Genomic DNA, 27,734 nt, shown 5'->3' with positions numbered 1-27,734 from the left:
ATACTAATTATTGTTCAATATATTTACAGGATTCGAGATAGGTGAACGAAAGAAGTGCCAGTCAAAATAGGAACGACGGAAAACATGTCAAATCCTGTAGATAACAAAACAGAAACCGTTTCTCATGGAAGAACTACACTCCACGAAGCTTCCAGATGGACAGTTTTCATGTACCAGATTTTTGGTTTCATGCCCGTTCAAGGGATCTCAAAGCCCAGTATTCACCAGCTTAAATTCTCATGGCTGTCATTCAGGACTGCATACGCTGTTTTAACAATTATTGGTATTTCTTTCGTAGCTGGAATTCAGATGACTCGATTCTTCGTGAGTGACATACAAATGGCTGACGTTCTCAGATTGTGGTATTTCCTGCGATCGCTTCTAGGAGGAATCTTTTTTTCGAAATGGCCAGGAACTGGCGGCAATTCATGGAGAAATGGAGCAGAGTCGACGGATCAATGATTGAATACGGATGGCCGAAAGACCTCAAGAAAAAAGTTAATAGAGTTATTGTCGTTCTCATGGTAATGCTTGTAAGTGAGTATGACGTGTGTAACAAAAATATAGGGTGTTTTGAAAATGATCGGCGATCGTTGCAGCGAGTACACTGTAGACTGGTCTGAATGAATTTTTCGTTCAGATGATTTGATTCATAGCCAGTCTTCAAGTATGCCCAGTGAATATTTGTGAAAAGTATATTTTTGCCAAAAAACAATGCTTTATTAACACACATTTTCTTCAAACTAACAAAAGTTACTGCAGTGAAAATGTTTTATCTCACAAACTAATTGTCCGACAGCTGTCAGATTTGTACATGTGTCTTTTGAAGGTTAGGGTTAACTTTTCATCACATGGATTCAATACTAGTAGCGTCATCTGTGTCTTAGCCCATCTAGTTTAGGAATCTACTTGCTTCATTTCAAAAATTTTTCCATCTTCCATGATTGCAGGATATATAGTTGTCCCAGCTTTTAGAGGATATTTGTGTCAAGCCCTTACATAAGTCTTTCTGTATTTTCATTTCTTTCTTTTCCTTTATTCGACATTTTCACTATTTTGTGAGAATACTATTACAATACATAATACAGTCCAATAAATCTTTCGAAATCACAATTGCTCATATTGACTACACTTTTGTACTCAATATGAGAAATTTGCTAACATTATTAATAATCAGAACAACCATTTTGACAAAGTGATCTGGATAGAGTCTGCGGAGTTCGAAGAGAATATCTCGATATTTTATCCGTCTTTCCTCCTCTTTTTTGACGATATTCGTCTCGCTAGGAGCTGAAAACTCCACGACAAATATCGTTTTGGTCTTGTGGTCGAGAAGGACTACATCAGGCTTATTAGCTTGTATGAGCCTGAGGGTGGGGAACGAATAGTTCCAATAAATTCGGCACTTCTCGTTCCCCACAACGGATTCAATATCCCCCGGAGCGTAGGGCAACACCGCTGTCTAGTCAATACCGTAAGAGTGTCGTAGATGGTAATATAGCACTCTTAGAGCCGCGTCATGTCGATGGATATAGAACGAGACCGCATATGCTGGACATGCTAATAGCAAGTGCATTAGGGTCTCGGGCGCCTCGCGGCAGGCCCTGCACCTTGTGCCAGGAACCTCTATACCCATCACGTGACTGCGGTAGACTAAGGTGTTGAAGACACCATCCTGGCAAGCCATGATGAACCCCTCAGTTTCGGACTTCAGCCCACTCGACCTGAGAAAAGCAAACGTCAGGCGCTTTGATAAGCCAAGATCTCCAATGTTATTGAAGAAGACCCCATGCATTGGCTTATCCTTGTGTCTCCGCAGAAGTAAGGTGATCTCTGCGGCTTTTATCTGAGCTTTTTGCTGAACAGGCTCCAACTCGGTGATAGAGTTGTGGTCACCTCGTTCAGTGTCGAAAACTATACCGTGTTCATTAGCTGCTCGGGCAGCTGCCCTAAGGAGAAATGCTCCAATTCCTGCTCTCTCATGGTCACGGAGCATGCAGAGAAGGGGATCCGAACTCCTGACGACTTTACAGGCTGTATCCAGTACCATTCTGTCATGTAGACACTCCAAACTCAAAAGTGCACGGCCTTCCTGTTGTCGGGGGAAGTACAACCGTGAAACGGATGATTTGGGATGCAAACTCCTATAGAGATGCATCATTTTTCGGGTCATTACGTCGAGTTGATACAGCTCCTCCCGAGTCCCCTTCACTACTCAAACGAGTAGAGTAAGATTGGAACGGCAAGCATATTTGTTGCAGCAACTTTGTTCTTCCGATGACCAGATCTGTCGAAGTTTGTGCTGATACTTGCCGCGGAGAGAGTTTTTCACTGATGTTACCTCTTGTGAGTGGCGTTGTTCCACCCTGAGGTAAGTATACGTCTCTCCGGCATCCAGATGGTGTAGGATGCTTCCATCTACGAGCTGCACATCCTCTCCGTAGTCCCCGCATCGTCCTCTTTTGAGATGGACCATTGCACATTTGTCTATCCCGAATTTCATACCGATAGCATGCGTGTACTCTTCCACCACCCTCAAGGACTAATGGAGATCCTTCTCTCCAGAGGCATAAAGTTCAAGATCATCCATATAAAACAGATGGGTGACCTTGTGCCTCCGTTTCCGGAGATGCCACAGTTATACCCTCGAGTATTTCTGAGCGCAACGGATAATGGCAATAGTCAGATGCAGAAGAGAAGGGGACTGAGGGAATCACCCTGAAATACACCCCTGCTGTTTGGACTCTTGCTTGACCAGATGTTATGGTGAAGCGAGTTCGCCAAAGTGGTATCAGTTCTTCAATGCATCTCACTATGTTGTCGGGTACCGCAAGACATCTGAGCAAATGCAAGATGAGCTCATGCGAAATTGTATCAAATGCCTAATGGTAATCAATCCAGGCCATAGAGAGGTTACGCTTATATTGTATCGAGTCCTGCGTTACGTCCTACATTATCATTATCATTATTATTGTTACTATTATATACATTGCTATAATATTCTCGACTTTTTTGAATTTATATTCGTAAATATTGTCAAGAAAAAAAAAATGTTTATGACAATGAATCACATCCACAAAAAATCAGTGAAGTACAAATCGCAAAATAAATAGTTCTCTACTATTGTTTTATATAATTATATTTTTCAGAGGAGAGGTTAATGATTGTCTCTCTTTCGAGAGATGGATGATTCCCCCAGTGTGCCCCAGAATTTAGTTAGCAAGCGAAAAGCTCGTTATTAGTGAATCTAGAAAGATGAAACTGATGCAGTCTGTGGTGCCATCCGTACCACACCCTCAGCGGCCATGGATATCCTTCTAGATCTACCTTCTCTCCACATTTTTCTGGAGAGAGAGGCTACATGAACTGCACTTAGACTTGTGCACACCGCCAATTGCACAAATAGATCTATTGCAGAGTACAATAGACTGCTGATTGACACTGGAGGTCATAGCAGTCTGGGAATGACCTCTGCCATTATGCCTCCAACTGTCAACTTTGAACTGCCTTATATAGAACAGTAGAGACAACTAGATCCTCTGGCAGAAGGAAATATTGAGAACAGATAGTTGTTGGTTTACAGATGGATCAAAAACACCTACAGGTTCTGGTGCAGGTTTTTTCAGTCGCAGACCCAGGACAGAGATATCAACTTGCCTAGGGTTCTATGCGACTGTATTTCAGGCTGAAATATATGCTAATGAATTGTGTGCGTAGATATTGTTAGAATCCAACCTCATACACAAGTCAATTAAAATATTATGGGACAGTCAAACGACGTTGGAAAGTGGTTTGTAATAATGTCAACAAAATGATATATTATAGTATTCTTGGCATGGAGGTTCGAATAGAGTGGAAATTTTTAGTGTCACCTGAACAAATTGAGTTGGGTGTGGTTCCTTAGAAACTACGATTCCAAAGATGATCTAAGAAGATAATTTTGATGTTTCACTTCACTGCTCTTGTAACATTTTAGTAGCTCTAAGATCAACGAAGATGTAGCTTGTTTCTGGGACACCCTGAACACATACAGAACTGTATTGAAATTCAACATATCTGTGTTCTAATTGTTTCAGTGGAGTACATTTTGATCAATCTTTTGAAGTTCCAGGATGACATAATATCTGGTAGGCCATTAGTGTTAAATATGAAAACCTGGAACCGCCAGCAAACGCATTTCAATTTCAAATATGTATTCGAGTTGGTTGACTATAACTTTATCAGTGGGGTGATTTTAATGGTGAGTACTTGCAAAATCTCATATTAAAAGAAATTCTAACTGTATCTTCTATCGAGTTTGAATAATTTAAACAATGTTTATCCGTTAACCAGCTGTTGCACCTCTACGAACGACAACCCTTCAGAATCATTCAATCTTCTACCAGTCACTGAAGAAATATTTTCAATCTCAATAAACTCAAAAAATCAATCAGAGGATTCATTACGTTCAATGCCAAACTTCTCTATTTCTTCGGCTGGACAGAAACGTTGTTGAGCAAACTCTACATCATTTCTATTATTCAACAATTTGGTGAACTGTGTGTATAGATTATAGATAGATAGATTATAGATTATAGATAGTTACTAACATATCATGCACAACACAAGTACTGCAGTTACTTAGGTCCTTAGGTTACATCTATCCACACAGTAAGGGTGATAAAACTTTATGTAAACTGTAAATGATGTTCCAAATGGATTTGCCTTCTACTACTACTACTACTACTTACTGTGAGTTATTTTATTGATAACAATACAACAGTAAATTTTTACCAGGTTATTTGATGTCTTCGTAAATCCCGGAACTTCTGTTGAACGTCAGCTGAATTTAGTTGTAATGAGCAACATATTCATTTTTGGTAGAAATATTTATTTATTTATTTACAGGTGAACCCCAATATTTGTTTACAATAAATTGTGTAACAATAAAAGCTTATACTATACTATACTAATTATTATAAATACCTTTATGTGTGTAACAAAAGACAATAAAAACAGACAGTATTAACTAATAAAATATATGTATATGACTAATGAGCAAGAGACAAAAGTATTTTGATTATCACAGAAAAAATTGACTTTATCACAGTAGTTACTTCTCAGTCTCAACATTTCAGATAAAGGAGAATGATAACCATAGTTGGTTGAGTGATACGGTGTAAAAACTAGCTTTTTTTGTCTAGTGGACCTCTGTGAAACGTTGAAGTTGATGAGAGATAGAATTTCCGGACAATCAATGAGACCAGATATAATTTTGAATAGATAAACCAATGTCGCAGTTGTTCTTCTATCCTCAAGACTCGACAGAGATAATATACTCATCACTTCACTGTAACTGTATTCACCTATAACCAACCCTAGTTTGTAAGCCATGGTCCTTAGAAATTTATTTTGCACATTTTCTAATTGTTGTTTATACTTATGGTAGTAGGGACTCCAGATGATGGTGTTATACTCTATGATACGGCGTACTAAAGAACAATATAATACTTTGGTTGTGAATGGAGAAAGATTGGTTGATGATCTCACAATAAAGCCGAGCATTTTTAGAGCTCTCATTGAAACAGAATTCACATGGTTGTTGGAACAAAGCTTGGCATCTAACAATATACCCAAATCCTTACACTCTTCTTTACATTCCAACATTTCATCATTCAAAAAATATTTAAATTTGATTGGTGATCGAGACCTACTGAACATCATTGAGTAGCATTTCTTCGTGTTGAGATAAAGACAGTTTGCTTCACACCAATCAGAAATGGAGTTTATATCACTCTGAAGAAGATTAGCATCATGGACACTTGAAAACTTTCAGGTCATCGGCAAATAACAAGATTTTTGAATTAGTGATATTTGAGCTAATGTCATTGATAAAAAGGCAGAACAACAAAGGGCCACAATGTGATCCCTGTGGTACACCTGATTTCACAAAAAGAGGCTCTGAAACTGTAGTATTCACTCTAACTGATTGAGAGTGTCTAATTAGATAACTGCTTATCAAATATAGAATGTTACCGGAGAAACCAATGGCAGATAATTTTTTTATCAATAAGTTATAGCTGACCCTATCAAAAGCTTTTGAGAAATCAGTGTAGATAGCATCTACCTCCATAGACCTCTCAAGTGCTTGTGTTATCCGGATGTAAATCCGGATGTAAATCCATGTTGCTCTTGTAAGATCAAGGGTCTACAGACATTCATTAATATTTTGGCAATAAGCTGATCTGAAACTTTTGGAATAGCTGATTGAATACATATTCCCCTATAGTTTTCAACTTTTTCTTTCGATCCACTTTTATGAATAGGGCAGATGAAGCTGCGTTTCCAAAGATCAGGGAACGTGCCACTGGTCAGTGATTTATTGAATGAAATGAAGACGATTCTCGCCTGTTTCAGAGGTACTCCACGATAGCTGAACCAATTTATGACATTCATGAACAATCTCAATAGCAACATTCGGTTCACACTCGAAACAGAGATAGGGAAACAGATACATTTCTTAGACCTGGCCATTACACACAATCAGAATCAATTTGAGTTTGTTTTCAGAAAACCTAGCTATAAAGACCCGAATCTAAACGATACGGAAATTCTGCACTATGCAAGGAATGGTTGCAAACTCAATTATTTAGAATCCTTGGAAATTCACAAGCATAAACATTGCGAGTGCAACCTGTTGAATGATCAAATCGATTCAATTTACTCTCTATATTAAACATACATTTCTTTCTGTTTTTATTTCCATGATTGCTGTTTCCTTTGGGGAATTTTTTACATGATTTTCCAGGATAGTGCTGCTGAATTCACCAATATCAGCAGCACTATCCTTTGTATTACTTTTCTTGCCACTTTTTTTCCACCAAAGCCAAACTTTTTATCTTTCATTTTCCTCTTTTCCATAGATTTTCTTGCCACAAATTTATTTTTTTTCACCATCAAGGAAATCAAGATCTTTAGACATCCCTTTAAAACTTTCTTGACCTGATTCAACATTTCTTTCTTTTCTTCCTGTCTTCGTAGTTTCGTTTGAATTTGAACCATTTTTCCCTCTTTCCTCTGTTGCCGAAGTTGTTTGACCCTTCCACGTCTCTTCTGATGTTCTTGCTTCTTCATCAAAAGTTCCCGAATTTTTTGCATGTGTTCGTCTGTCTTCGCCATCTCTGCAAAGTAATCATCAGGCCTTTTTGTCAACAATTCCAAGCCTTTTAATTTGGGAATAGCTTCTGATACTGCAGCTTGTGCTAGAAAAGCATTTCCCTTTTAAAATCATCCAACACTGGATCTTCACTTGGTGTAAATTGCAGCAACTTCTTATTGTTTTTCATCTGAGTTTCTCTTCTTTCTTCCTGCGTTGCTATTTGAGCAGCAATTTCAGGAGCTAAAGTTGCTTGATCATTAACACAATCAAGCCTTCCTATCCAAGGAAGATTTAACTTCATTTCTTTAACTTTTTGTTTCAATCCCCTCACATTATTAAGAAATTGTTCAGAAACATATCTTTTCCGAGTTTTTCAAATCATTCTATCAAGTTGAAGTTTCACAAATGATTTTTACTCCAAGAATGTGAAATAAATATTCTATATGCAAATGAAATATGTATGAGTTTCATTCTATCAATATTTCAGTAATTTTATTTCGAAACGCAACATAAAATTTGGCGAAGGAACTATTCGAATATTTGGCGAAGGCACAGCACGTGTTGGTTTATTTAAACATATCTTTTCCGAGTTTTTCAAATCATTCTATCAAGTTGAAGTTTCACAAATGATTTTTACTCCAAGAATGTGGAATAAATATTCTATATGCAAATGAAATATGTATGAGTTTCATTCTATCAATATTTCTATCAGTAATTTTATTTCGAAACGCAACATAAAATTTGGCGAAGGAACTATTCGAATATTTGGCGAAGGCACAGCACGTGTTGGTTTATTTAAACATATCTTTTCCGAGTTTTTCAAATCATTCTATCATGTTGAAGTTTCACAAATGATTTTTACTCCAAGAATGTGAAATAAATATTCTATATGCAAATGAAATATGTGCAAGTTTAATTTTTTAAATATTTCAGTAATTTTATTTCGAAACGCAACATAAAATTTGGCGAAGGAACTATTCGAATATTTGGCGAAGGCACAGCACGTGTTGGTTGATTTAAACATATCTTTTCCGAGTTTTTCAAATCATTCTATCAAGTTGAAGTTTCACAATAAGAAATTCTTCTACCAATTTGTTGAGTCCTGGTTTCAGCTGTCCTTTGGAAAATGTATCTTGAAGCTCCGCATCACTGCGGAGCTTCAAGATACATGTTCACTGAAACTCATACTGGAAAAAATTTCGAAATATTTCGGAATTAAAAAAGACATCATGAGAAAAATCGTTAAAAGTCCTATTTTGAATACCTCTACTTTTTGCATCAATAACTGAGGTGCTTTTTTCCTGGTGTCTGTAAGTGAATACTAGTGAATAAAAATTGTTGATTTTGAATAATTATTTTGGAGTTTTTAGGTGACACAATTGCAAGTTTTATTGGCTGGAACATTTTTGGATTTGTTCATAATGATTATAAGCCTTGCACTTGCCTCCCGAATACAACAAGTTGCAGAGAAGGTGAAGTTTTTGTCAGCATATGAAGTGAGTAGCATCTCTGAATTGCAATACTTGTTTATATCGTTCGAAAATGAACATTGAAATAGTACATTGCTAATGTTATCATCCCCTGATGAATATTTGTTTTCAAGGACATTTATAATGTCTAACACTTCGACTTCTGTAACTTCTGATAAGTAAATTGAGTTTAAAATTTCTGGCACATTTGCCAAGTCCAGACTACTTGGAGTATTTATTACCACGGCGGCTGCCGTGACGAAAAAGTCATTCATCAGATTACTAGTCTCTTGTGGGGAGACTATCAGTCTGTCTTCGATTTTTATTCCTTTGAAAGAATTTTCCGAAGTGACTTGCCTGCCTTTCTCAGTGTTGACAATAGTATAGGAGCTAGGAGAGTTCCAAATCAAAACACCGTGTTATTTCTTATGGAGCTTCATTCTGGCAATTTTGGATCCTGCGACCAATCAGAGCGCTCCAAATTGTCACGTGACCCAGACGCATCGTCGCGAGTACACCACCCTGGCGCCACCTATGAGTCACTAGCTGAACTATCTATTGGAAGGCGTAGGACGGTACATCTGACAGAGGGGGCTCCGTGGGACGGTAAATGGCGTCTTCTGCCAATACGGATCGGTAAATGGTGCATCTGTCAAATGTCAACGTAGGACGGTACATCTACTTCTGACAGAGGGGGCTCCGTGAAGATGAGGGGGCAACGCACGGTGCTGCAATTGGGGGCTCCCATGGTGTTTCGTATGAATTTACGTGGCTTTGCGTATAGGATTTTGAGAGATTCATTTGAATAATTCATCGTACAGAATTGTTTTCATGTCCTGTTATCAGTAACTACACGAAGATAAGCGCTCGATTCATCGATGCAAAAGTATATGAAAACAACAAAAGTTATAGAACACACAGAGTCATCTATGAGTCACTAGCTGAACTATCTATTGGTTGAAGAAGGATACTGTGCCCTTTCAAATGATATATTACTCGACCCCGCTTTCCATTTAAAATTTTAGGGTTGTTACTGACCCTCGCTAGGGGGTTGAAGGCACAGGTAGAAAATACATCTAAAATGTGTCCCCCTCAAAAGCAAAATTGATCTGTCCGAGCATTTTTGCGTTAAGTTACAAAAAAAGGAGAAAAGCAAGGTGCATACTTTTCGTTGGATCACTCTGTATAGTGCCACTTCACCATGAGCTTTGTTGATTGTTTTAAAATAGAAAGATACCAGGTTGTAGTTTTCCAGTTGATAGACATCCATACTATTTGTCGACTGCCAGTGCTCAGTTTCTGATATAACAACACTAAGATTGTTGAGAAAGTTTGATATGCACTATACATTTCGATGGAATATGCTCATTTTTCCCGTCACTTTGTTTGTTTCCGTAACTTTTTTGTTCCCCCTGTAGCTCGGTTTCCTATAAAAAATCCCCACCTTGTTCATTAAGGAATTCGCGATGCCTCTCAAAGTTGAATCTCTCAACTCCTACATACTTTGGCCAGAAGTCAGGTCTGAAAATTTCCTCTTTTTTTCCAGAGGTGCTGCGACAACAAATCTTTTGAGTTGTTTCTGTTCACCAGGAAGCTCTTTGACTATTATTGCATGGTGTACATTTTTAAAATTTGGACGTATGTGAAAGAGTTATTTCCGATAATTAACTTTTTCAATGTTGTTAATAGCAATAAATTGTACGCCATTGCTCAGTTGGAATATATTTGGCACTCTTTCATTTGTTTCTTACGCTACTTTTTTGTTAATTTTTCAGTTCTTCACTGATGAGAGGACTATTACAATTGAGAAATGGTTAAAAATGCTTTTTTTATTTCTCATTTTCATGTTAAAAGTGATAACTGTGCCGTAAACACAACTTCGGTTTTAGTCTGCTTCTCCATGTTTGTTTGTATTGCTTTGTTTTCATGTTGATATCTTGTGCTGTTGTATATTTATAAATAAACATTATTATTATTACTATTATCTCTACATCAGAGGTTCTAGTACCTTCAACTACTTCACTCTCAAATATATTTGATTTTCCACAGAACACTACAGAAAGCTCGTGGAAGGGAGTTCGAGAGGACTACAACAGACTAGCCTGTCTTTGCAAATTCGTCAATCTGAAAATCGGTCCAGCGATTTTACTGTCCTTCTCAGCAAACTTGGGACTGATACTGATCCAATTATTCAATAGCCTGAAAGTTAAGCCTAGTATAGTAGCAAAGCTTTACCTATATTACTCTTTTACTTTTTTGCTGGTTAGAACAGTAGGTGTTTGCCTAGCTGGAGCTACAGTGAATGTTGCGAGTCGAAAACCTTTGCCATATTTGTATAGCGCACCTGATTCAGCATATAACGTAGAGGTGAGTTTCACAACCTGAAATTTTATATATGAATTGTATTCGATTACACAGGTTTGTGATGAAAAAATTATAGGATACTTAACTAGTGTATTTTGTGTGCAGATTACGGGAAAAATATTAAAAAAATTCTGTCACCTTCAGATAAGCCACAAATTTCACCTGAAATTTTCTTATTAAATGGGTTTTTAGGTTCGGTATGGATTCGATGTTTCTGTATTATATAGCCTATAAAAGCGGTAAATTGAGTCTGATTTATGGAGCTTTTATGATGAACAAGTTACTACACAATGTGGGTGTATATCTAAGATAAAAAATGGTTTTAATGTATTTATTTCAATGACAAAAACGAATCTAAACTGGAAAAATCCAGTTCCTGGAAAAAAGCATGTATGTGTCAGTCTGTCTGCCCCCTACCTAAACCTACTGTCTGCTGGACGACGGGCGCCAGCCAGTGTGGTGTACAAATCAAACAGTTTTGTGCTTCAGTTTTGAGAATAAATGGCTACTAGAGGATATGTTGATTCTCCTAACAGTTTCTGTTATACTTGTGGATCTTATACCATCAAGAAGCAACAAAGGAATAATTCTAATTCTGTTCAGAATGTGTATTTTGCATACTTTGGTATTGAATTAGGGGACCAAGATAAATCTTGGGTTCTACATATAGTGTGTTCTGTGTGTGTTGAAGAAATTAGACAATGGTTCCAAAGTAAGAAGAACTCATTTCGTTTTGGAGCATCCATGGTTTGGAGAGAGCCTAAAAATCACAGTGATGACTGTTATTTTTGTTCTTGTTCAGTGCAAGGTTTCACTTTAAAAAACAGAAAGGATATTTCATACCCCACCAACATACGTTCAGCTGTTCGCCCTGTTCCTCACCGTCTTAACTTGCCTATTCCTCCACCTCCGGATATCTTGGACAACATTTTAGACGGTATAGACACAAAAACACATAGTAGCATTAGCGACAGTGATGCCAGCTACGATCCAGGTACCAATGACCCTGAACTTTCCTCTCAATCAGACTTGAACGATTTATTACGAGATCTGGGCCTCACAAAGGACTCAGCAGAAGTTTTAGGGTCTAGACTTAAAGAAAGACATATGTTAGCCTCCGGTGTTTCATTTTCATGGTACGGATTTAGAGAAGAGGAATTTGTCCCTTTTTTACACAAGAGGGTAACCTAATTTTCTGCAAAAATGTACCCGGCGTCATGGAAATGTTCAACATAACGTATGAACCAGAGAAATGGAGACTTTTTATCGATTCATCAAAAAGAAGTTTGAAAGCTCTACTTCTTCACAATGGGAACCAATATGCTTCTGTGCATAAACTAAACTAAGAGTTTATTGTATTAGTTTGAGAATGTCCATATAGGAGGAAACTGCAGTAACGTTAGTTACACTTAAGAGAGTTAAAAACATAGAAGTTTTCATTTTTTTTTTCATAATAATAATAATAGTAACGTCTTCCAATACATTTGAATAAAAATAATCCTTCAAAATATATTTTAGAAAGTAAAGAGCGAAGTTCAACTCGGCAGCGGAGAGTGCTACTCTGTTGAAAGATACATATGCGTATCTGTTAAATGATACAAAAGACCAATGTATAAAAAATATTAAAAAAAAGACTATACAGTTTTTGGTGGTAGCGGCGGTTTTCAACCTTGTTATAATGAATGAATAAAAACCTACTGATAAGTTCTGAACAAAAGATTTTTGAGTTGGGTTTTGAAAGTTTGTATACTTTCTGTTTTGAAATTTGGTGGAATAAGATTATATATCTTGCAAATCTGATAACTAAACGATCTCCTGAAAGGGGTGGGGACAATATCCCTCGATGTCTAATATTGACATTATGAACAGCAGTGCGGAATGTTATTTTCTGATGAAGATAGGAAGGTCTACCGGTTAGGATGATTTAATGAAAGAGATTTCCAGAATGTAGAAATATTCTGTTTCCCATATTCAACCAACCCGTTTCACATATCTTGTTGGAAATTCTTTCTCGCTTCCTTATTCCATATATTAACCGAAGGCAAGAATTTTGTACCTTCTGAATTTTTTGTTTATATTGGTTAGATTTGGTCCATAAACGAAGTTCGCATAATTGAAATTAGATGAAACCAAGGTCTCGCAGAGTAAGGATTTCAACCTAATAGGAAGACAATGACGTACACCATATATAACTCGTAAGGATGAGTATGCTCTTTGCACTAATGCATTGACATTTTTTTTAACCTCGAGTTGAAATCCGATAATACTTCTAGAACCCTGGTTTCATCTACTACTTCGATATTTACAATATTAATTTTGATATCTACTGAGTTTAGAACACCAACTCGTTTATTATTGGGTCCATATAAGATAGTCTTTGATTTTTTAGGGTTTATAATCAGACAATGATCAATAGCATTTTTAACGAATATACCGATTTCATTCGTTTTTTGAGGCGGAAAATTAAAATAATTTTGGGTATCATCCGCATAACAATGAATGTTGCATTGCTGAATACTTCTAAGAATATTGCGGGAGTATAGAGCAAACAGCACAGGACCTAATATTGAGCCTTGTGGTACTCTAGATATGAGTGGAAGATAGTTAGATGAGAATATTTAACATAAAGAAATGAAAGAATACAGAAATCAGGGTAGAAGTTCTCACTTTCAACGTATTCTGTTGCAGATAGATCGACTAATTCGACAAATAACCCGAGACGATGTGGTTCTATCAGGAATGAAATTTTTTTATATCCGTAAAAATCTTATATTGCAGGTGAGTTGATAGATATTGGGAAAGAACATCAAAGATTTTAATTTTCCGTTTTCAGATAGCTGGATCCATAGTAACATACGAACTTGTGTTAGTGCAGTTTGCTGGAGATTTCTTGAAAGAACATGAAATTGCTAATAGAACATATTCATTATGAGTTTAAGTACACGTTTGACAATTTCTCATTGCACATAAATAGATGTTGAATTGAAGCAATACTCACTTGAATATAATGATATATTGTGACCTAGTTATTTTATTTCCTGAATTTCAATGTCGCTTCTTAGAAGGTACCTCAATAGTCCAAAAATTTTATGAACAATTTTTCTAGGAACATTTTGGAATAAACTATATGAGAAGATTGAAAAATCATTAAATTAAATCACATCGTCATGCAACTACTAAAAGCCCTGCCAACAATAGAGAAAAAATGTTCAAAATTATTCTGGATTGAGCAGTACACAATAACCTACTTGATCATTGGAATCGTTTGAGACATTTTGTAGCACAGCGGGTGTTAAGTCCTTCATTCGTTGCCTGATTCAATATTTCAGGTCACAGATAGAGCCAGGTATGTTAGTATACAGTATTTAGATCTTTGTTCGTTAGATCTACAGGCAGCGGATTTTATTTCTCTTCACCACATTGAAAATATCAATGACAAATTGGCACTTTTCAATGGGATATCAACTGATGCTTTTGAGAAACATTCTTCTATCAAAACTGTTAAAATTTCCAAGAAAAGGGCCCCTTGGCTCACAGACAATCTGAAACTCATGTTCAAACTAAGAGATGGAACACTTACGAGATTCAGAAAGACAAAATTACAGCATCACTGGGATTATTACAAACAGTGGAGGAATTCAACCAATCGTACTGTGAACCTGGAGAAAAAAACATATCTGAATTATAGGCTTACAAGAAGTAAGCACATATGGAAAGATGTATCCGATTTGAATATTCACCATAAAAGAAATCTCAAATCCATTCCAGATGTTGGAAGATATCAACAAATTTTTTGGAAGTATATCAAACTGTACTCTTCCCCTGATGATGAAATTATGGATTTTTTTCGAGTAATAATGAAGCTACTGATGACGATGAAATCTATAAGTTCATTCTGAACATGAAGTCGAATGCTGTAGCACCTGATGAGATAAGCATTTAAATGTTGCTGTACTACTGCTCCACAGTACTTCCACATATCACTCACTTATTCTATCACAGCATATCGACTAATTCCTATCCATCCATCTGGAAGCAAGCAAACGTTCTTCCGTTGGCCAAAAATTCTAACCTCGAAAGTTTAGGCGATCTCCGACCAATTAGCATCTTAGGTGCTCTCTCAAAAGTTTTTAAAAAAATATCTGAATGACTTCGATATATTACCGGAGTGTCACAGATCTATTGATAATAACAAACTCTGTCTTCTGATATTATTGGACTATTTTGGGCTACCTAGGGTTTTCAATACATGCTGTAGCACTACTCAAAAGTTACCTTCGCAATCGTTCTCAAAGAGTTGTGTATAATAACGAAAAATCTGATTTAATACAAATCCAAAACGGTGTTCCTCAAGGTTCAATATTGGGCCCTCTCTTGTTCGTTTTATATATATCTCAATTCCTTAGGTCACTGCACTTCGCAACCATACATTTTTATTCCCTACGATATTCAGCTGTACATGGAATTCGACGAGAATTCAATTAACGAGGCCCTATGGCAAATTAATACCGTTCTCTATATGTTATTATCTTTTTTGTGATGGTGGATGGTTTAAACTTGCGGGTATGGTGGAGCTTGTTTGTGTAGGTTTCCTGTATATTGCCATTTGAAATTGTGTTTTGTTGTGGTTATATCAGATGGTTATGTCCAGGTTGTTAAGTTTTGAGTTGTTTTCTTCCTCATTGCTGAACAATAGTTTTTGATTTGTTTCGTTAATTTCTTTTGTCATTTGATCTATTCTTATTCCACTGTTTTGTGATATGTACAGTCCATCGTCAACGTATCTGAACCATTCTCCTCTTTCATCATGTGTTTTTATTATTGTTAAGATTTTCTCATCTATGGTTTGCAGCTATATTTCGGATATAATGCTAGATAGTGGGGATCCCATTGCTAGTCCATCTGTTTGTTTATGAATTTTCCCTTCAGATTCGAAATAATTTTGATTGAGTATTGTATTCAGACTGTGTTCCATCTGGTTAATGTAGGTTTTGTCTATGTTTTGGTGTTTTAGTTTATCAGATATGATGTTTATACTTTCGTTGACTGGTATGTTGGAGTACATGTTTTTTATATCGAATGAGAATAGTTCAGTGTTCGGGCTGACCTTTGTCGTTGAGATTCTGTCTGTGAGTTCCATTGAATTTTTGACGCTGTGGTTGTTGTTCCTGTTGATTTTGTTTTTCAGTTCATCGGCTATGACTTTGGAAATTTTATATGAAGGTGCTTTGGTAAAATTGATAACCGGTTTTACAGGTTTATTTTCCTTATGTATCTTTATATGTGCGTTGAGTTTTGGTGCTTTTGGGTTGTCGAATTTGTATCTGTTCAATGTTTTGTTGTTGAAGGACCAAGTTGACTTGAGTGTCACACCAATAGGTGGTTTCATTTATGTTTCGCTTAAGTTTACGCAGCTATTTTTATCAAGTACTTTCTTGGTTTTTCTCATTTTGTCTTCAATCGAGGACCGCCTGCCCGGTACTGACGATGTCCAATAGGCTGAAACAGCTGTATACAGGTGGCTCTTAAATTGAAATCAATATGGGAATGAAGTTTGAGTAGAGCCTTGTTTTTTTCCAATAAATAGTTGAAATACAATAAAAAGAATATATGAATGTGAGGGTTTACGACCCAACATGAAAAATTGAGGAAAGAAAAAAAGAAAGAACTGATTGCGGTTTTGTTTGTAAGTATCTGATATGTAATTTAGGTTATCAAACATATCTATAGGACAGCGCTATTTACTACAGTTCTTCTTGAAGTATTTAAACAATCATTCCAGTTAGTTGTTGAGATGAACAAAACTATTACAGTATGGAAGATTAATCATTCATGAATATGGGGAACAAAGGGGTCAAGATTAGATTCTTTGAGGTTACTTGAGCGGTTGGGAGGTTTTGACTCTTCGCAAGAGACTTGAGTAAAGCATTTTCGAATCCAACGAATTGAAGAAATTGTGGTTTCTTGGATTTAGCATACAACTAGCATCCCTTTCATACCTTGAGTTCCAATTTCTGGAATTCTGAACGAAGACGACTAAGTTTGCTTAACTCTGCAATAGGTTTTGTTGGTTATCAAAAATAGGTAGAAATTTGAATTGAAAGGGTATATATTTAGGAGACAATAATTTTTTTCCACATATACCCTTTCAATTCAAACAAGATTCCTACGACTGGGATTCAATCAAATAATGTTATTACGGATTGTCATCAACGTCATGGGTGGATTCAACTCATTCCGTGAAAAAGTCGTAATTTTATGAACGAATTAAGTGTTTTTCCTGTAATGTCATACGTATTTGGTACTGAACAGTCGAAAAGGATGAACAATGTTTCCTGTAAATGAAATTTCACTTCTATCACTCATTATATTATGTAGGAATCCTGTGAATGATATCTGATTCGATTCCATTACGAAGTTTGGAATACAAACGGAATAGAGAAGTGTTTTCTTTTATAATTCGGTATTCACATAGAAGTATTTATTTCGTGTGATGTTTTTATGAAAATAGCTGTTTCGAATGGAGTTTTTCTTCCAGTTTGTGTCTGAAAGTATCTTTGCGTGATCTACACATCATTCTATATAGCTTAATTTTGAAATTGATTGATTTCTTCCTTTCTTTGGAAGATTCTCACAATTTGTTTGTATCAAGATAGAGAAGTAGAAAGCCGAAACCTCTCTTTCCCAAAAATAGCTAAAAATGTTGTTTCCAGTAAATGGTCTCTAATGTATTTCTCAGGGCAAAATCTAATCTTTCATCTAAATGTCAGGTATTGATTGGAACTGTGAGGAACATGCACATTCACAAACAATTTCAAACGTAAACATGACAATCAAATTCAACCGTCAAAATATAACTTGGGGTTTAGTGTTGATACGTAAATATTATTGAATCTACATATGTTTATTCGTTTTCATTCACGTGCTAGGTGAGTTGATGTGACACGTTTTCGTAAACTTATTTGGAAAATAATTGAGTGTCAGAATGTAAAATTTTACTGGAATGGATACCTCGCATTCTGGACCTGGAAGTTCTCCAAGAACGAATGGAAAGAGACATACAGGTAAATATTGATTCATCAGTTTCGTAGTGGATGAAAAACACTAGTATTTTCCAGTAGAAAACATATCAAACATTGAAAATCTGTCTTAAGATAATATATGATGTGTTTCCGTACAGGGTACGTTTATGAAAACAAACGGATTTTTTTTCAAAAACATGAAATTAGCGATGGATGTTTATGTTGTTGATTTTAGTAGAATGAAAAATGAAAATCAAAATTCTATATATCAGTGAGTTTACTTTAAACTGTAATAGCTACATTTGATCAAAATAAGCTACATTTGAATCAATGTACTTTTGCTAACGTAACACAAGATGACTGATTTCGTCACTATGAAAATTGTGTGCTTGGGACTCGAATGAAGTCGACGAAGGCCGTTTCTGCCTGGCCCTGGTTGACGAAGGTTCTACGGATGAGAAAGCTTATCTGTTTAAAATCTGTTATTCCGTTAATCAGCTGTCGCCCCCATTCGAACGACAACCCTCAGAAGTTGAGAAACTTGTGCGAGTTAAGGACTAACGAAGTCTTACCTTTTAACCATTTTGTCAGTAAAATGAATATTTATCGAATTGTGGAGCTACAAAAACATATTTAAAATGGAGTATCACTGTCTGCTTGCTTGAGAATGTGATTGTTTTTTGCAGTCGAAATAGAGACCGATATGAACAGCAAAAACCTTATATTGAAATCGAAAATGGATTCCAACACCTTCCAGTCTGTCATGGACTTGCCACTCAGAATTGCTCAATGTTTCGGATTCTTTCCCACTAATATTGTCAGGCAAACACGTAGATCGATGAAAATTAGATGGTTACATTGGCAAACTATCTATTCATTTTTGACATTCATGATACTAACTGAAGAAACTATCAAGGCTTTTTTACGTAGAACTGCCAAGAAGACACAACATATTCACCATAGGTGAGAGATATTGCTAGAGATGGAATTATACAGGGTGTTTCCTAACTACGATAGAAAAACTCCAGAGGGTGATTCGTTAGGTTAGGTTAGGTTTCAAGGGGAAGAGTTCTCATAAACATATATCCGGAATTGGTTCATCTCTGACATACAGGGCGTTGTCGTTTTTAAAAAACGGTATCAATAAAATACCATTGATATCCTTACAGCGATTTGAATGAAATTTGCTACAGTTATTTGATGTGATAAGACGCCACATAATTTTTTTATAGTTTCATATTTTTTGAATTGACAACTAAAAATACAATTTTTTGTCGCTCGTGCTTTCTACATATCAATCTTTGTTTTAGAGAAAAAAATTACTTGTGAAGTATTCCTCATGGCACTGTTATGGTCAATTATTCGATTCCTCAAGTCATTCACATCTAGTACAGGAGTTTCATAAACAAGATCAATCACACTGCGTAGATACTTTGTGACCTTTCGAAAACGTTCGACAGCGTCTCACATGAAACTCTGTCAGAAAAATTAAACTATTACGGAGTTAGAGGTATTACGCACCACCTAATAAGAACCTTTCTTACTAATCATCAACAAGCAGTGACGCTCAACGGTACCTTATCAAACTTTAAAACTATTAAACATGGCGTTCAGCAAGGGTCTGTTTTGGGCCCGCTCTCTTTTGTCATTTATGTGAATGACTTGTGCAAATATATGATGCCGTTGAAATCGGTTTTTTTTGCGGACGACACCACTTTCATTCTGTCGGATAAAAATAATGGTATGTTACAGTCTCATCTCGACGAAGTATCTAATAGTGCTAATTAGTGATTTATATCTAATGAGCTGAAACTGAATTGTCAGAAAACACAATTCATCCAGATTTCTGCTAATAATCAAATTATCTCTAATTTTGAAACTAATAAAGTTAAATTACTGGGTATTACATTAGATAATAGACTCAACTGGTTTGTATATATTTCTTAACTCTAAAGAAAACTCTTGGGTTCTCTATTTGTTCTTCGCCAATTGAAGTACATCACCAGTGCAAATATAATGAAAACCTCATAATTCATATCATTCCATGCAAATATTTAGGATGTAAAAAAATGCATTGAGAGTGGTGGCTGATATTGGATACAGGGATCACTGTCAAAAATATTTCAAAAAACTCAGGATTATACCATTGCCAACTTCATTTCTTTATTACGTTTCAATTGAAATCCATAAGAAGAACTGTTTTTCTCGAAACGACCTATCGAATCACCCACTGAGGTTTCTAACCTTAGTTAGGAAACACCCTGTGTATTTGAATCAACCTTTTTGTTCTCACCAACTGTTTTTTTCCAGATGTTCTGATATTTCATTCGAACTCAGTAATCCAGTTTATATTGCTGTTCAAGTTGAGTCTGGATTGGCCGTCTTATGTAAAAGAATGGCACAAAATTGAAAGGAAATGTTGGACCACAGTTGATAGCTGCAGTAACCTCAAGAGGAAAATAAACTCCATTGTTTTGTCAATATTGATCATCGCTACAGGTAATTTGGTAGAACGAAAAATTGAATGTCAGCCAACTTGCATGGCGGTGGATCGAACTTATTGCAATTATCGAAAAAAGATTCAGTACAGTTAGACTTTTTTTCTAGTTGAACATTTTTTGATCGCTGCATATATCTTGAAAACAAGCATGGAGAGGTCTTCTACGGTAGCAGAAGGATTCAAAACATATTTCCTTAGAAGTTACCGCTCAGCATTCACTTCCATGGATTACTCTTTATGGAAAGGAGTTATTTTAGAGGTACAATGGATCTAATAATATCCAGTGACGGCTCGTGCATTGGAGAACAGGGGAGGCTTGAGTCATATAGACTATATACACACAGAAAATCCCGACGGAGGCGCGAAAATTTTTATGTTGTTGCACGCTTTGCTAAATACTAAAGTTAGGGCATAGGCATGACAATGCATAAAAAATGCATGAGGAGCTATGGACTTTATTTCAGTTTGTGAACCATTTAAATGGGCGGCCATGACCGCAGCCCCATCATAGGTTTGCGCAATTACCTTTTGCCTAAAATTATAGGTGTCACACGTACGAATTAAAAAATTAAACAAATCGTAAACTGTGCGCCCAGATGAAACATCATGAAAACCCATAAAACGTTCTACCACATTACCATCTTTGACATATCTAAAAACGATTGAAAGTTGTGATGTACAGGTAATATCGGTAGTTTCATCAATTTCCCGTCCAAAAAAAGCAACACTTTCAATCTACTTGCTTATATTTTGGATGGTTTTTAAGGTGCCCGAAAAAATGCTACCGTTTAAAAAAGTGCCAAATTGTGAATCATATTTGCCCCATAACACGAGGTAATTTTTTTAAATCGGAGTATCCTATTTTAGACCACGTTTGGTATTCGGTTTGTACGGAAAATAAAACACAGGGCCAACAAAAAAGTTTTTCTCGTTTAATGGAGCCGGTTAACTAATCGCATTTATCGTACTAACAAATATTAAATCCACGATTTTGTCGATTATCAGACGATTTAATTGAAATCAAATTTGGTTGAGGCCTTCCCAGGATTTTAATAATGTAAAATTTATCATCATAAGATAAAGATTCAAAATTATTTGTCAGGAACCAATCGACGATATCGTCAGAATTTTTAATTTCGTCCAACTTATCCATAATAAATGAAAAAAACCGAGAAGTGAAAACCTGAAAACACCTGGAAATTGAAAGAAAACACTTTAAAAACGCATTGAAAATATTACCAAAAAGCACTGCTATTATATAATACTGCCTGTTTTATACACAAATAACAAATATTATCAAGAAACACTAAAACGATTTACCGAAATATCTTTCAGTGTCGGTCCGTCACGGAATATTTAAATAAAAAACAAACGCATTCGTACACTAACGGAGACCAACTGGAGGCTAGCCTCCTCTGACGCTATAATTTCTGCAACAAAAATTACAAATCGGGACGTATGTCAATGGTTGGATCGGTCTCGTGAAGCCTGTGTTTTTCAAAGCGGTCGGAGGCTTTGCTCCCTTGCAACGTATGGCATTTATTATTTCGGGTTGATGGTTAATTCGTTATTTGTTCATGGGCGGTGCGTTTGAGGTTTGTTGATGCAGGATACAGTGTGGTACGTACTACGTAGTGAGCGATAGTGTGTTTTCGGGCATATTATATATTTATATCAAAAATTAATGGTAAAGTAATGATACCCGAGCATTTTTAGAAAAAAATAATCATAATTATTTGTCAATATCTTTCAATTTTTCACAATAAATAGCCTCAAATTTTATGGGGAGGCTGAGCCTCCCTTGCCTCCTCTGACGAGCCGCCGCTGATAATATCCACCCTGTTGTTGTTGCTGCACCAGGAAAAACTGTTTGGGCAGTGCATGAAGTGCATGAATGACCCAGAAATTGTTTTTGTTAGACCAACGATTTCTTTTCTCCATTTCAGTTCATCAATCTCCAAATGGCTTTCATTTGGAATTACATAGATATATTCATCATGGTGATTGGTGCGACTCTGAAATACAGAATGCGACAAGTTACACATAGAGTTGAAATGTTGGCCAAATCAAAGGTACATACAACTCATCAGCCAATTAGTTTATGAATCAGTTGAACCAGCTCGTATGTTTAACATTTCAGGTGAACCAAAAACATGCTTGGAAAGTCTTGAGGAATGATTATCTGCAGGTAGTTTCCCTGTGCTGCTCAACCAACAAAAGAATATCCCCAATGATCATGACAAGCTTTACGATAAACTTGTATTTCATACTCAAACAGATTTTCAGAAATTTGATAAAAATGGACAGTACATTGGAAAGAACATATTTTCACATGTCATTCGGCCTTTTAATCATTAGGATATTTTGTGTCATAATATATGGTAGCGGTGTACACGATGAATGGATGGATATACGTCAGATTATCCATAATGTGTCTACAACGGCATTCAACATTGAGGTGAGTTTTACATAATTGTTCAGTCGAAACTTGTGCGAGCCAAAGACTAACGAGGTCTTACCTTTTAACGTGTGATTCCTATCACGGGTTGGAAGATAGCAAAAAATCGATCGTTCAGCCTGGGGCTTGAACCAGCGACCAACACGGAGATCGATTTAAGTGATTTATAAATGGTCATATCTCGGATGATTAGTATAGTCATCCCCTGAAGACGATTGTGGATACTAACAATCGAAACGTCGTGACATAACTTGGTTTGGAATTCTTTAATTTTCATTCCATTTTTGATTCTTCAATTTTTCAGTTTTTTGCCTATTTTCATTCCATTGTTATTTCATCTCACGCTTTATTGCTTAATATTTATGTTATTTTCAGCTATTGATTTTAAATTTTTCAATTTCATTTTTTTTTTCAAAAATTTCAAGTCATATTATATCATATTAGACAATGAATGTTGAACTAGTAAAACTCACCATAAAATATTCACTGATTCAAGAAGTTTTTTTTTTCAAAACTTTCAGGTGGAGAGATTTATAAGTAATATTTCATCGTATGAATTGGTGCTATCGGGGAAAAATTTCTTTGGCATACGAAGGAGTCTAATTCTACAGGTAAACAAAAAATTCAAATTAGTTTACAGCAATTTCTCAATGAATACTGATAGCGTTTCATAAATATATTCTCAATGGAAACGCCCTATTCAAAAAAGAACGAGCTATAGAACAGGGGTCTCCAAACTACGGCCCGCGGGCCAAATCCGGCCCGCCAGTGTCATCAATCTGGCCCGCGACAAGCAATGATTTACTGTCATCAATCTGGCCCGCGACAGCCAATGATTAACTAATTGTTGTTACTATTGCTGTGATAAGTTGAAGAAGAAAACACAGAATGATAATTACTCGGTTTTATTTACTTGCAAGGTAAAATTAACGACAGAAATGATGAGAAAGAAAACTAAACTTAAGTATCTAAGCTTAAGCATATTAAGAACAAATAATTAATGAATCACGAAAAAAAAATGAATCACGATAAACCAAAACACTAATGATTTATGTAATTGTGATTTTTCACCGACAATACTTTGTAGTAGTGGATCAATTTTACTTGTACCAATTATCAAAAGAGATTCAAGATGCTCATCGGTTAATTGAGATCTGTTAACATTCTTTGTGTACTTCATCTTGGAAAACGTTTTCTCACACAAGTAAGTAGTACCAAAAACAGACAACAACCCACGAGCAAATTTATGTAAATTATCAAATTGTTCCAAATTGTTCCAACAAAGATGAATTTTGATATTTGTTCTTAAGCATATCACTGCACCGTAAATCAATAATTTCCATTTGGACTTTCGGAGCCAGGGTTTAAATGTCAGAATCAAAAGGATTTTGAGAAAGCTTAATTTCATTCGCAATGACATCAAAATCTGAAAAAACGAGTATCAAAATTTATCTTCAAAGCACTCAAAGTTTCGATTGCAAAATTGACGGGAAATTCAGTCTCTGTAGTGTGGCTGAATATTTCACATGTTTCAAAATGTGTGAAATATTTTATTCGTAATTGCGATTGAAATAGTATTATTTTCTGCCTGAAGGATTTGATATTGGTGTATAAATCAGGGAAAAGCTGATTTTCTCCTTGCAATCTCAAATTCAATTCGTTCATATGATTTGTCAAATTGACATAGAAGGCTAACTTCCACATCCATTCACTATTTTCTAAATCGGCAAAAGGGCGCTGCTTCTCATTTAAAAAAAATTCGATCTCTGCTCGAAGTTCAAAAGAGCGCTTAAGGACTTTTCCGCAACTAAGCCAGCGTATGGCAGTATGATATGGTAAATCATTTTCTCCAATCTGTTGAATAAACTCGCGGAATTGTCTGTGATTCAGCCCAGTGGATCTGATGAAGTTAACAACTGATATGACTGGTTTTAGAATTTCAGACATATCCAAACATTTACCGCACAAGGACTGTTGATGAATGATACAATGTAAGACTAATGGTTTTGAACCACCATCATTTTCTACAGCCTTTGACACAAGTGCAACCACTCCTTTATTTTTACCATACATATTTTTGCCTCCATCAGTTGTTATAGATTTCAAGTTTCTCCATCGAAGGTTATTTTATTAATGGCATTTTCAACTCCCTCAAAAATATCTGCCCCAGTTGTCGTGCCGTGAATACTATCAATAGCAAGAAGTTCTTCATTCACATCATAGCTTTTATCTACTCCGCGAATAAAAATCAACACCTGAGCAGTATCTGACACATCCGTTGACTCATCCAATGCTAGAGAAAACCACTCATGATGTCCATTTTTGTCATTTTTGTTGAGATGATATATTTTCTGCGATGTCTTGCACCCTCCGAGCCACGGTGTTTGCTGACAAACTGACACTTTTAAATAAATTTACCTTTTCGGGGCATATTTCTTCAGCTACTGCAATCAAGCATTCTTTTATCATTTCTCCATCGGTGAATGGTTTGCCACGTTTTCCGATTTCAAGAGCCACACGAAAGCTGGCGCGAGTTGCAGACTCTTGTTCAGTATTCGCTTTGGTAAACAAAGATTGCTGCGATTTGAGTCCGCGTTTCAAAGCTTCAAATTTTTCCTTTCGCAAACTTCCTGTATACTTGGAGTAACTTTGAAGATGTTTCGATTCACAGTGTCGTTTAATGTTATAGTCTTTGAGAACAGCTATGGTTTCATTACAAATTAAACATAGCGCTTGACCTCAATCACAAATACTGAAAGTTCCATTTTTTTTGGAACGTTCTGCATTCACTGTCGATTTTTCGCTTCTTTTCCATACTAACAAATCACACATGAAAACAATAAGTCAAATCAAAATACCCTTATTGACGAGTGTTACTTTATTTCACAATAGACAGTTTCGCTTCCTTCGCCTTTTCTACGCAGACTAACTCGCAGTTGCGCCGCTAGCCTTTTAATATGCAATTATTACTGCCATCTCGCGGTAATTCCAAATATTCAATTACGCCTAATGCCACCCAGCGGGTAGCTGAAAAAGATAAGTACATAGTACCCCTACTCGCCACTAGATGTCGTTAAGTGTCACAAAACACAGTAATAATTGAAATGCAAAAAAAGCATAAGTTTGCTTAGGTCACGCACTTTGCGACTATCCTAGTCTAGAAATATAGTTGAGGGCAGAAATTGGCCCTTGGAACAAACTGAAAAAATCATTATGGCCCGAAGGCTTCAAAGTTTGGAGACCCCTGCTATAGAAGAACAAAAACTGACACCACTTGAAAAAATTGAATTTGTAGATGATTTGCTTACTGTTTTTGGGATTGTTTCTGTTGTTGAACTCAAAACATCATTACCACTGTCTTCATTCAAATCAGAAAAAATATATCAAAAATTTTGAATTATCAGATTGGAAATGTCAATGAGGTAATCCAACCTCCAGCAAATTATTTCCAATTATGAACAGAAATCAGTTTGAAATATTTATCAGGAACTGACTATTCAACAGTGGTGGTTTTGAATTGCTCTTGACCTTCAAAAAATTAGTTGCTTTCCAAATAACGACTAGGAAAGTGAACAAGCAATAAGCTGATTTTTTTTTCAGATTGCCGGGACTATAGTGACTTATGAATTGGTGTTGATCCAGTTCAACATGGGAATATTAAAACAATCAAATATTGGACCATGAATGAATTAAATATTTTTTTCAATTGATGTGTCTCATTTCATTCTAACTAGTATCGAATTGGTAAGAAAAACATACTACTTTAATGATACAGAAAAAAATTGATGGATATTGTTTGAAATTCGAAGTATTCAACATCAAATGAGACCACTTTTTGAATATTGATCAGCCTCAATTTAGTTTATCCAGGATTGATATGAAAAAGAGGGCACTTTCAACCGTGATTTGGGACAGATTAAAGATAAACTTTCCTCTAAGGCAGGCAAGAATATTGCAAGAGGATGATTTGGAGGTCTCTACATAGAAGCAACAGCGTAACTTTTTTTCTCAGACTTATTCAATTGTTTCATTGAGAATGTTCTATATTGAAGTAGCTCTGAAAATGTTCCTGATGAAAATTGCAACACCCCCTCCCCTTCTCCCTCTATCTTTATGAAAAATTTGGTAACTATCTAAACAGACATCCTCATTTGTTGTATATCGAGTAAGCCATGTTTCAGAGACGGTAATGATACCAAACTTTGAATGTACCGCCTGCTTGAATTCGACGAAACCATTCAAAATTGATCTCGTGTTTATGTGACAGAATGTTATGCTGCGCATATATGATTTTTTTGTTGAAAATATTTGTTTGTCGAGGAGTATTTCGAGGAAATATCAAACAAACATCACATACCTACCGTAGAGAAATATATTTTTCAAGTAACATTGTTTACCCAACCTAATGCATGCTGAAAAAATATGTCCGAGGAACAATTACTACCAAAACATGACAAGCATGGAAAATACTTATGTTTTTGTTTCTGTTCATTCACGGGACAAACATTTCAGAAAAAAGTGTCTTTGAGGGCCTGAAAGGAACAATAAAAACAGTGAAAGCGATATAAAAATGGTTATTATCGAGTTTGCGGTACCAAGTTCATTAGTGGATATGAAAACATTGTCTGTTCATTAGCCTAATCAAAACAACCAGACGAGCTCAGCTTGAATTCATTAATATACAAGTATCTGCCTATTCAGGTACATGAATACAGTTGTTTCCATACAAGTCGAGAAAGTCAGCAGAACTCATCAAGGTACGTAAATGTGAAAAATTAACCTC

General features: G+C 35.9%; 1 protein-coding gene and 1 pseudogene across 1 annotated transcript; one reads left to right on the top strand and one right to left on the bottom strand.

The window, feature by feature from the left end:
• On the top strand, positions 1–26,654 carry LOC111511160 (uncharacterized). Its single transcript, XM_074175231.1, is given in 14 exon segments — positions 1–391; positions 394–537; positions 4,077–4,240; positions 8,509–8,634; positions 10,657–10,974; positions 13,660–13,749; positions 13,805–13,879; positions 14,301–14,670; positions 20,304–20,492; positions 20,601–20,752; positions 22,440–22,565; positions 22,634–22,951; positions 23,473–23,562; positions 26,552–26,654. Coding segments are annotated over 14 exon segments (2,553 nt in total). The 5' UTR covers positions 1–84; the 3' UTR covers positions 26,636–26,654.
• LOC111511162 (probable rRNA-processing protein EBP2 homolog) lies at positions 6,707–8,308 on the bottom strand (annotated as a pseudogene).
• Positions 26,655–27,734: the final 1,080 nt, after the last annotated feature.

Source organism: Leptinotarsa decemlineata, unplaced genomic scaffold (assembly GCF_025532065.1).
Source record: "Leptinotarsa decemlineata unplaced genomic scaffold, Ldec_3_MD MMD2_tig00000882_RagTag_RagTag, whole genome shotgun sequence".
NCBI classification, from domain to species: domain Eukaryota; kingdom Metazoa; phylum Arthropoda; class Insecta; order Coleoptera; family Chrysomelidae; genus Leptinotarsa; species Leptinotarsa decemlineata.
Note: the sequence above shows the minus strand (reverse complement) of the source record. Positions and strands in the feature narration are given on the sequence as shown.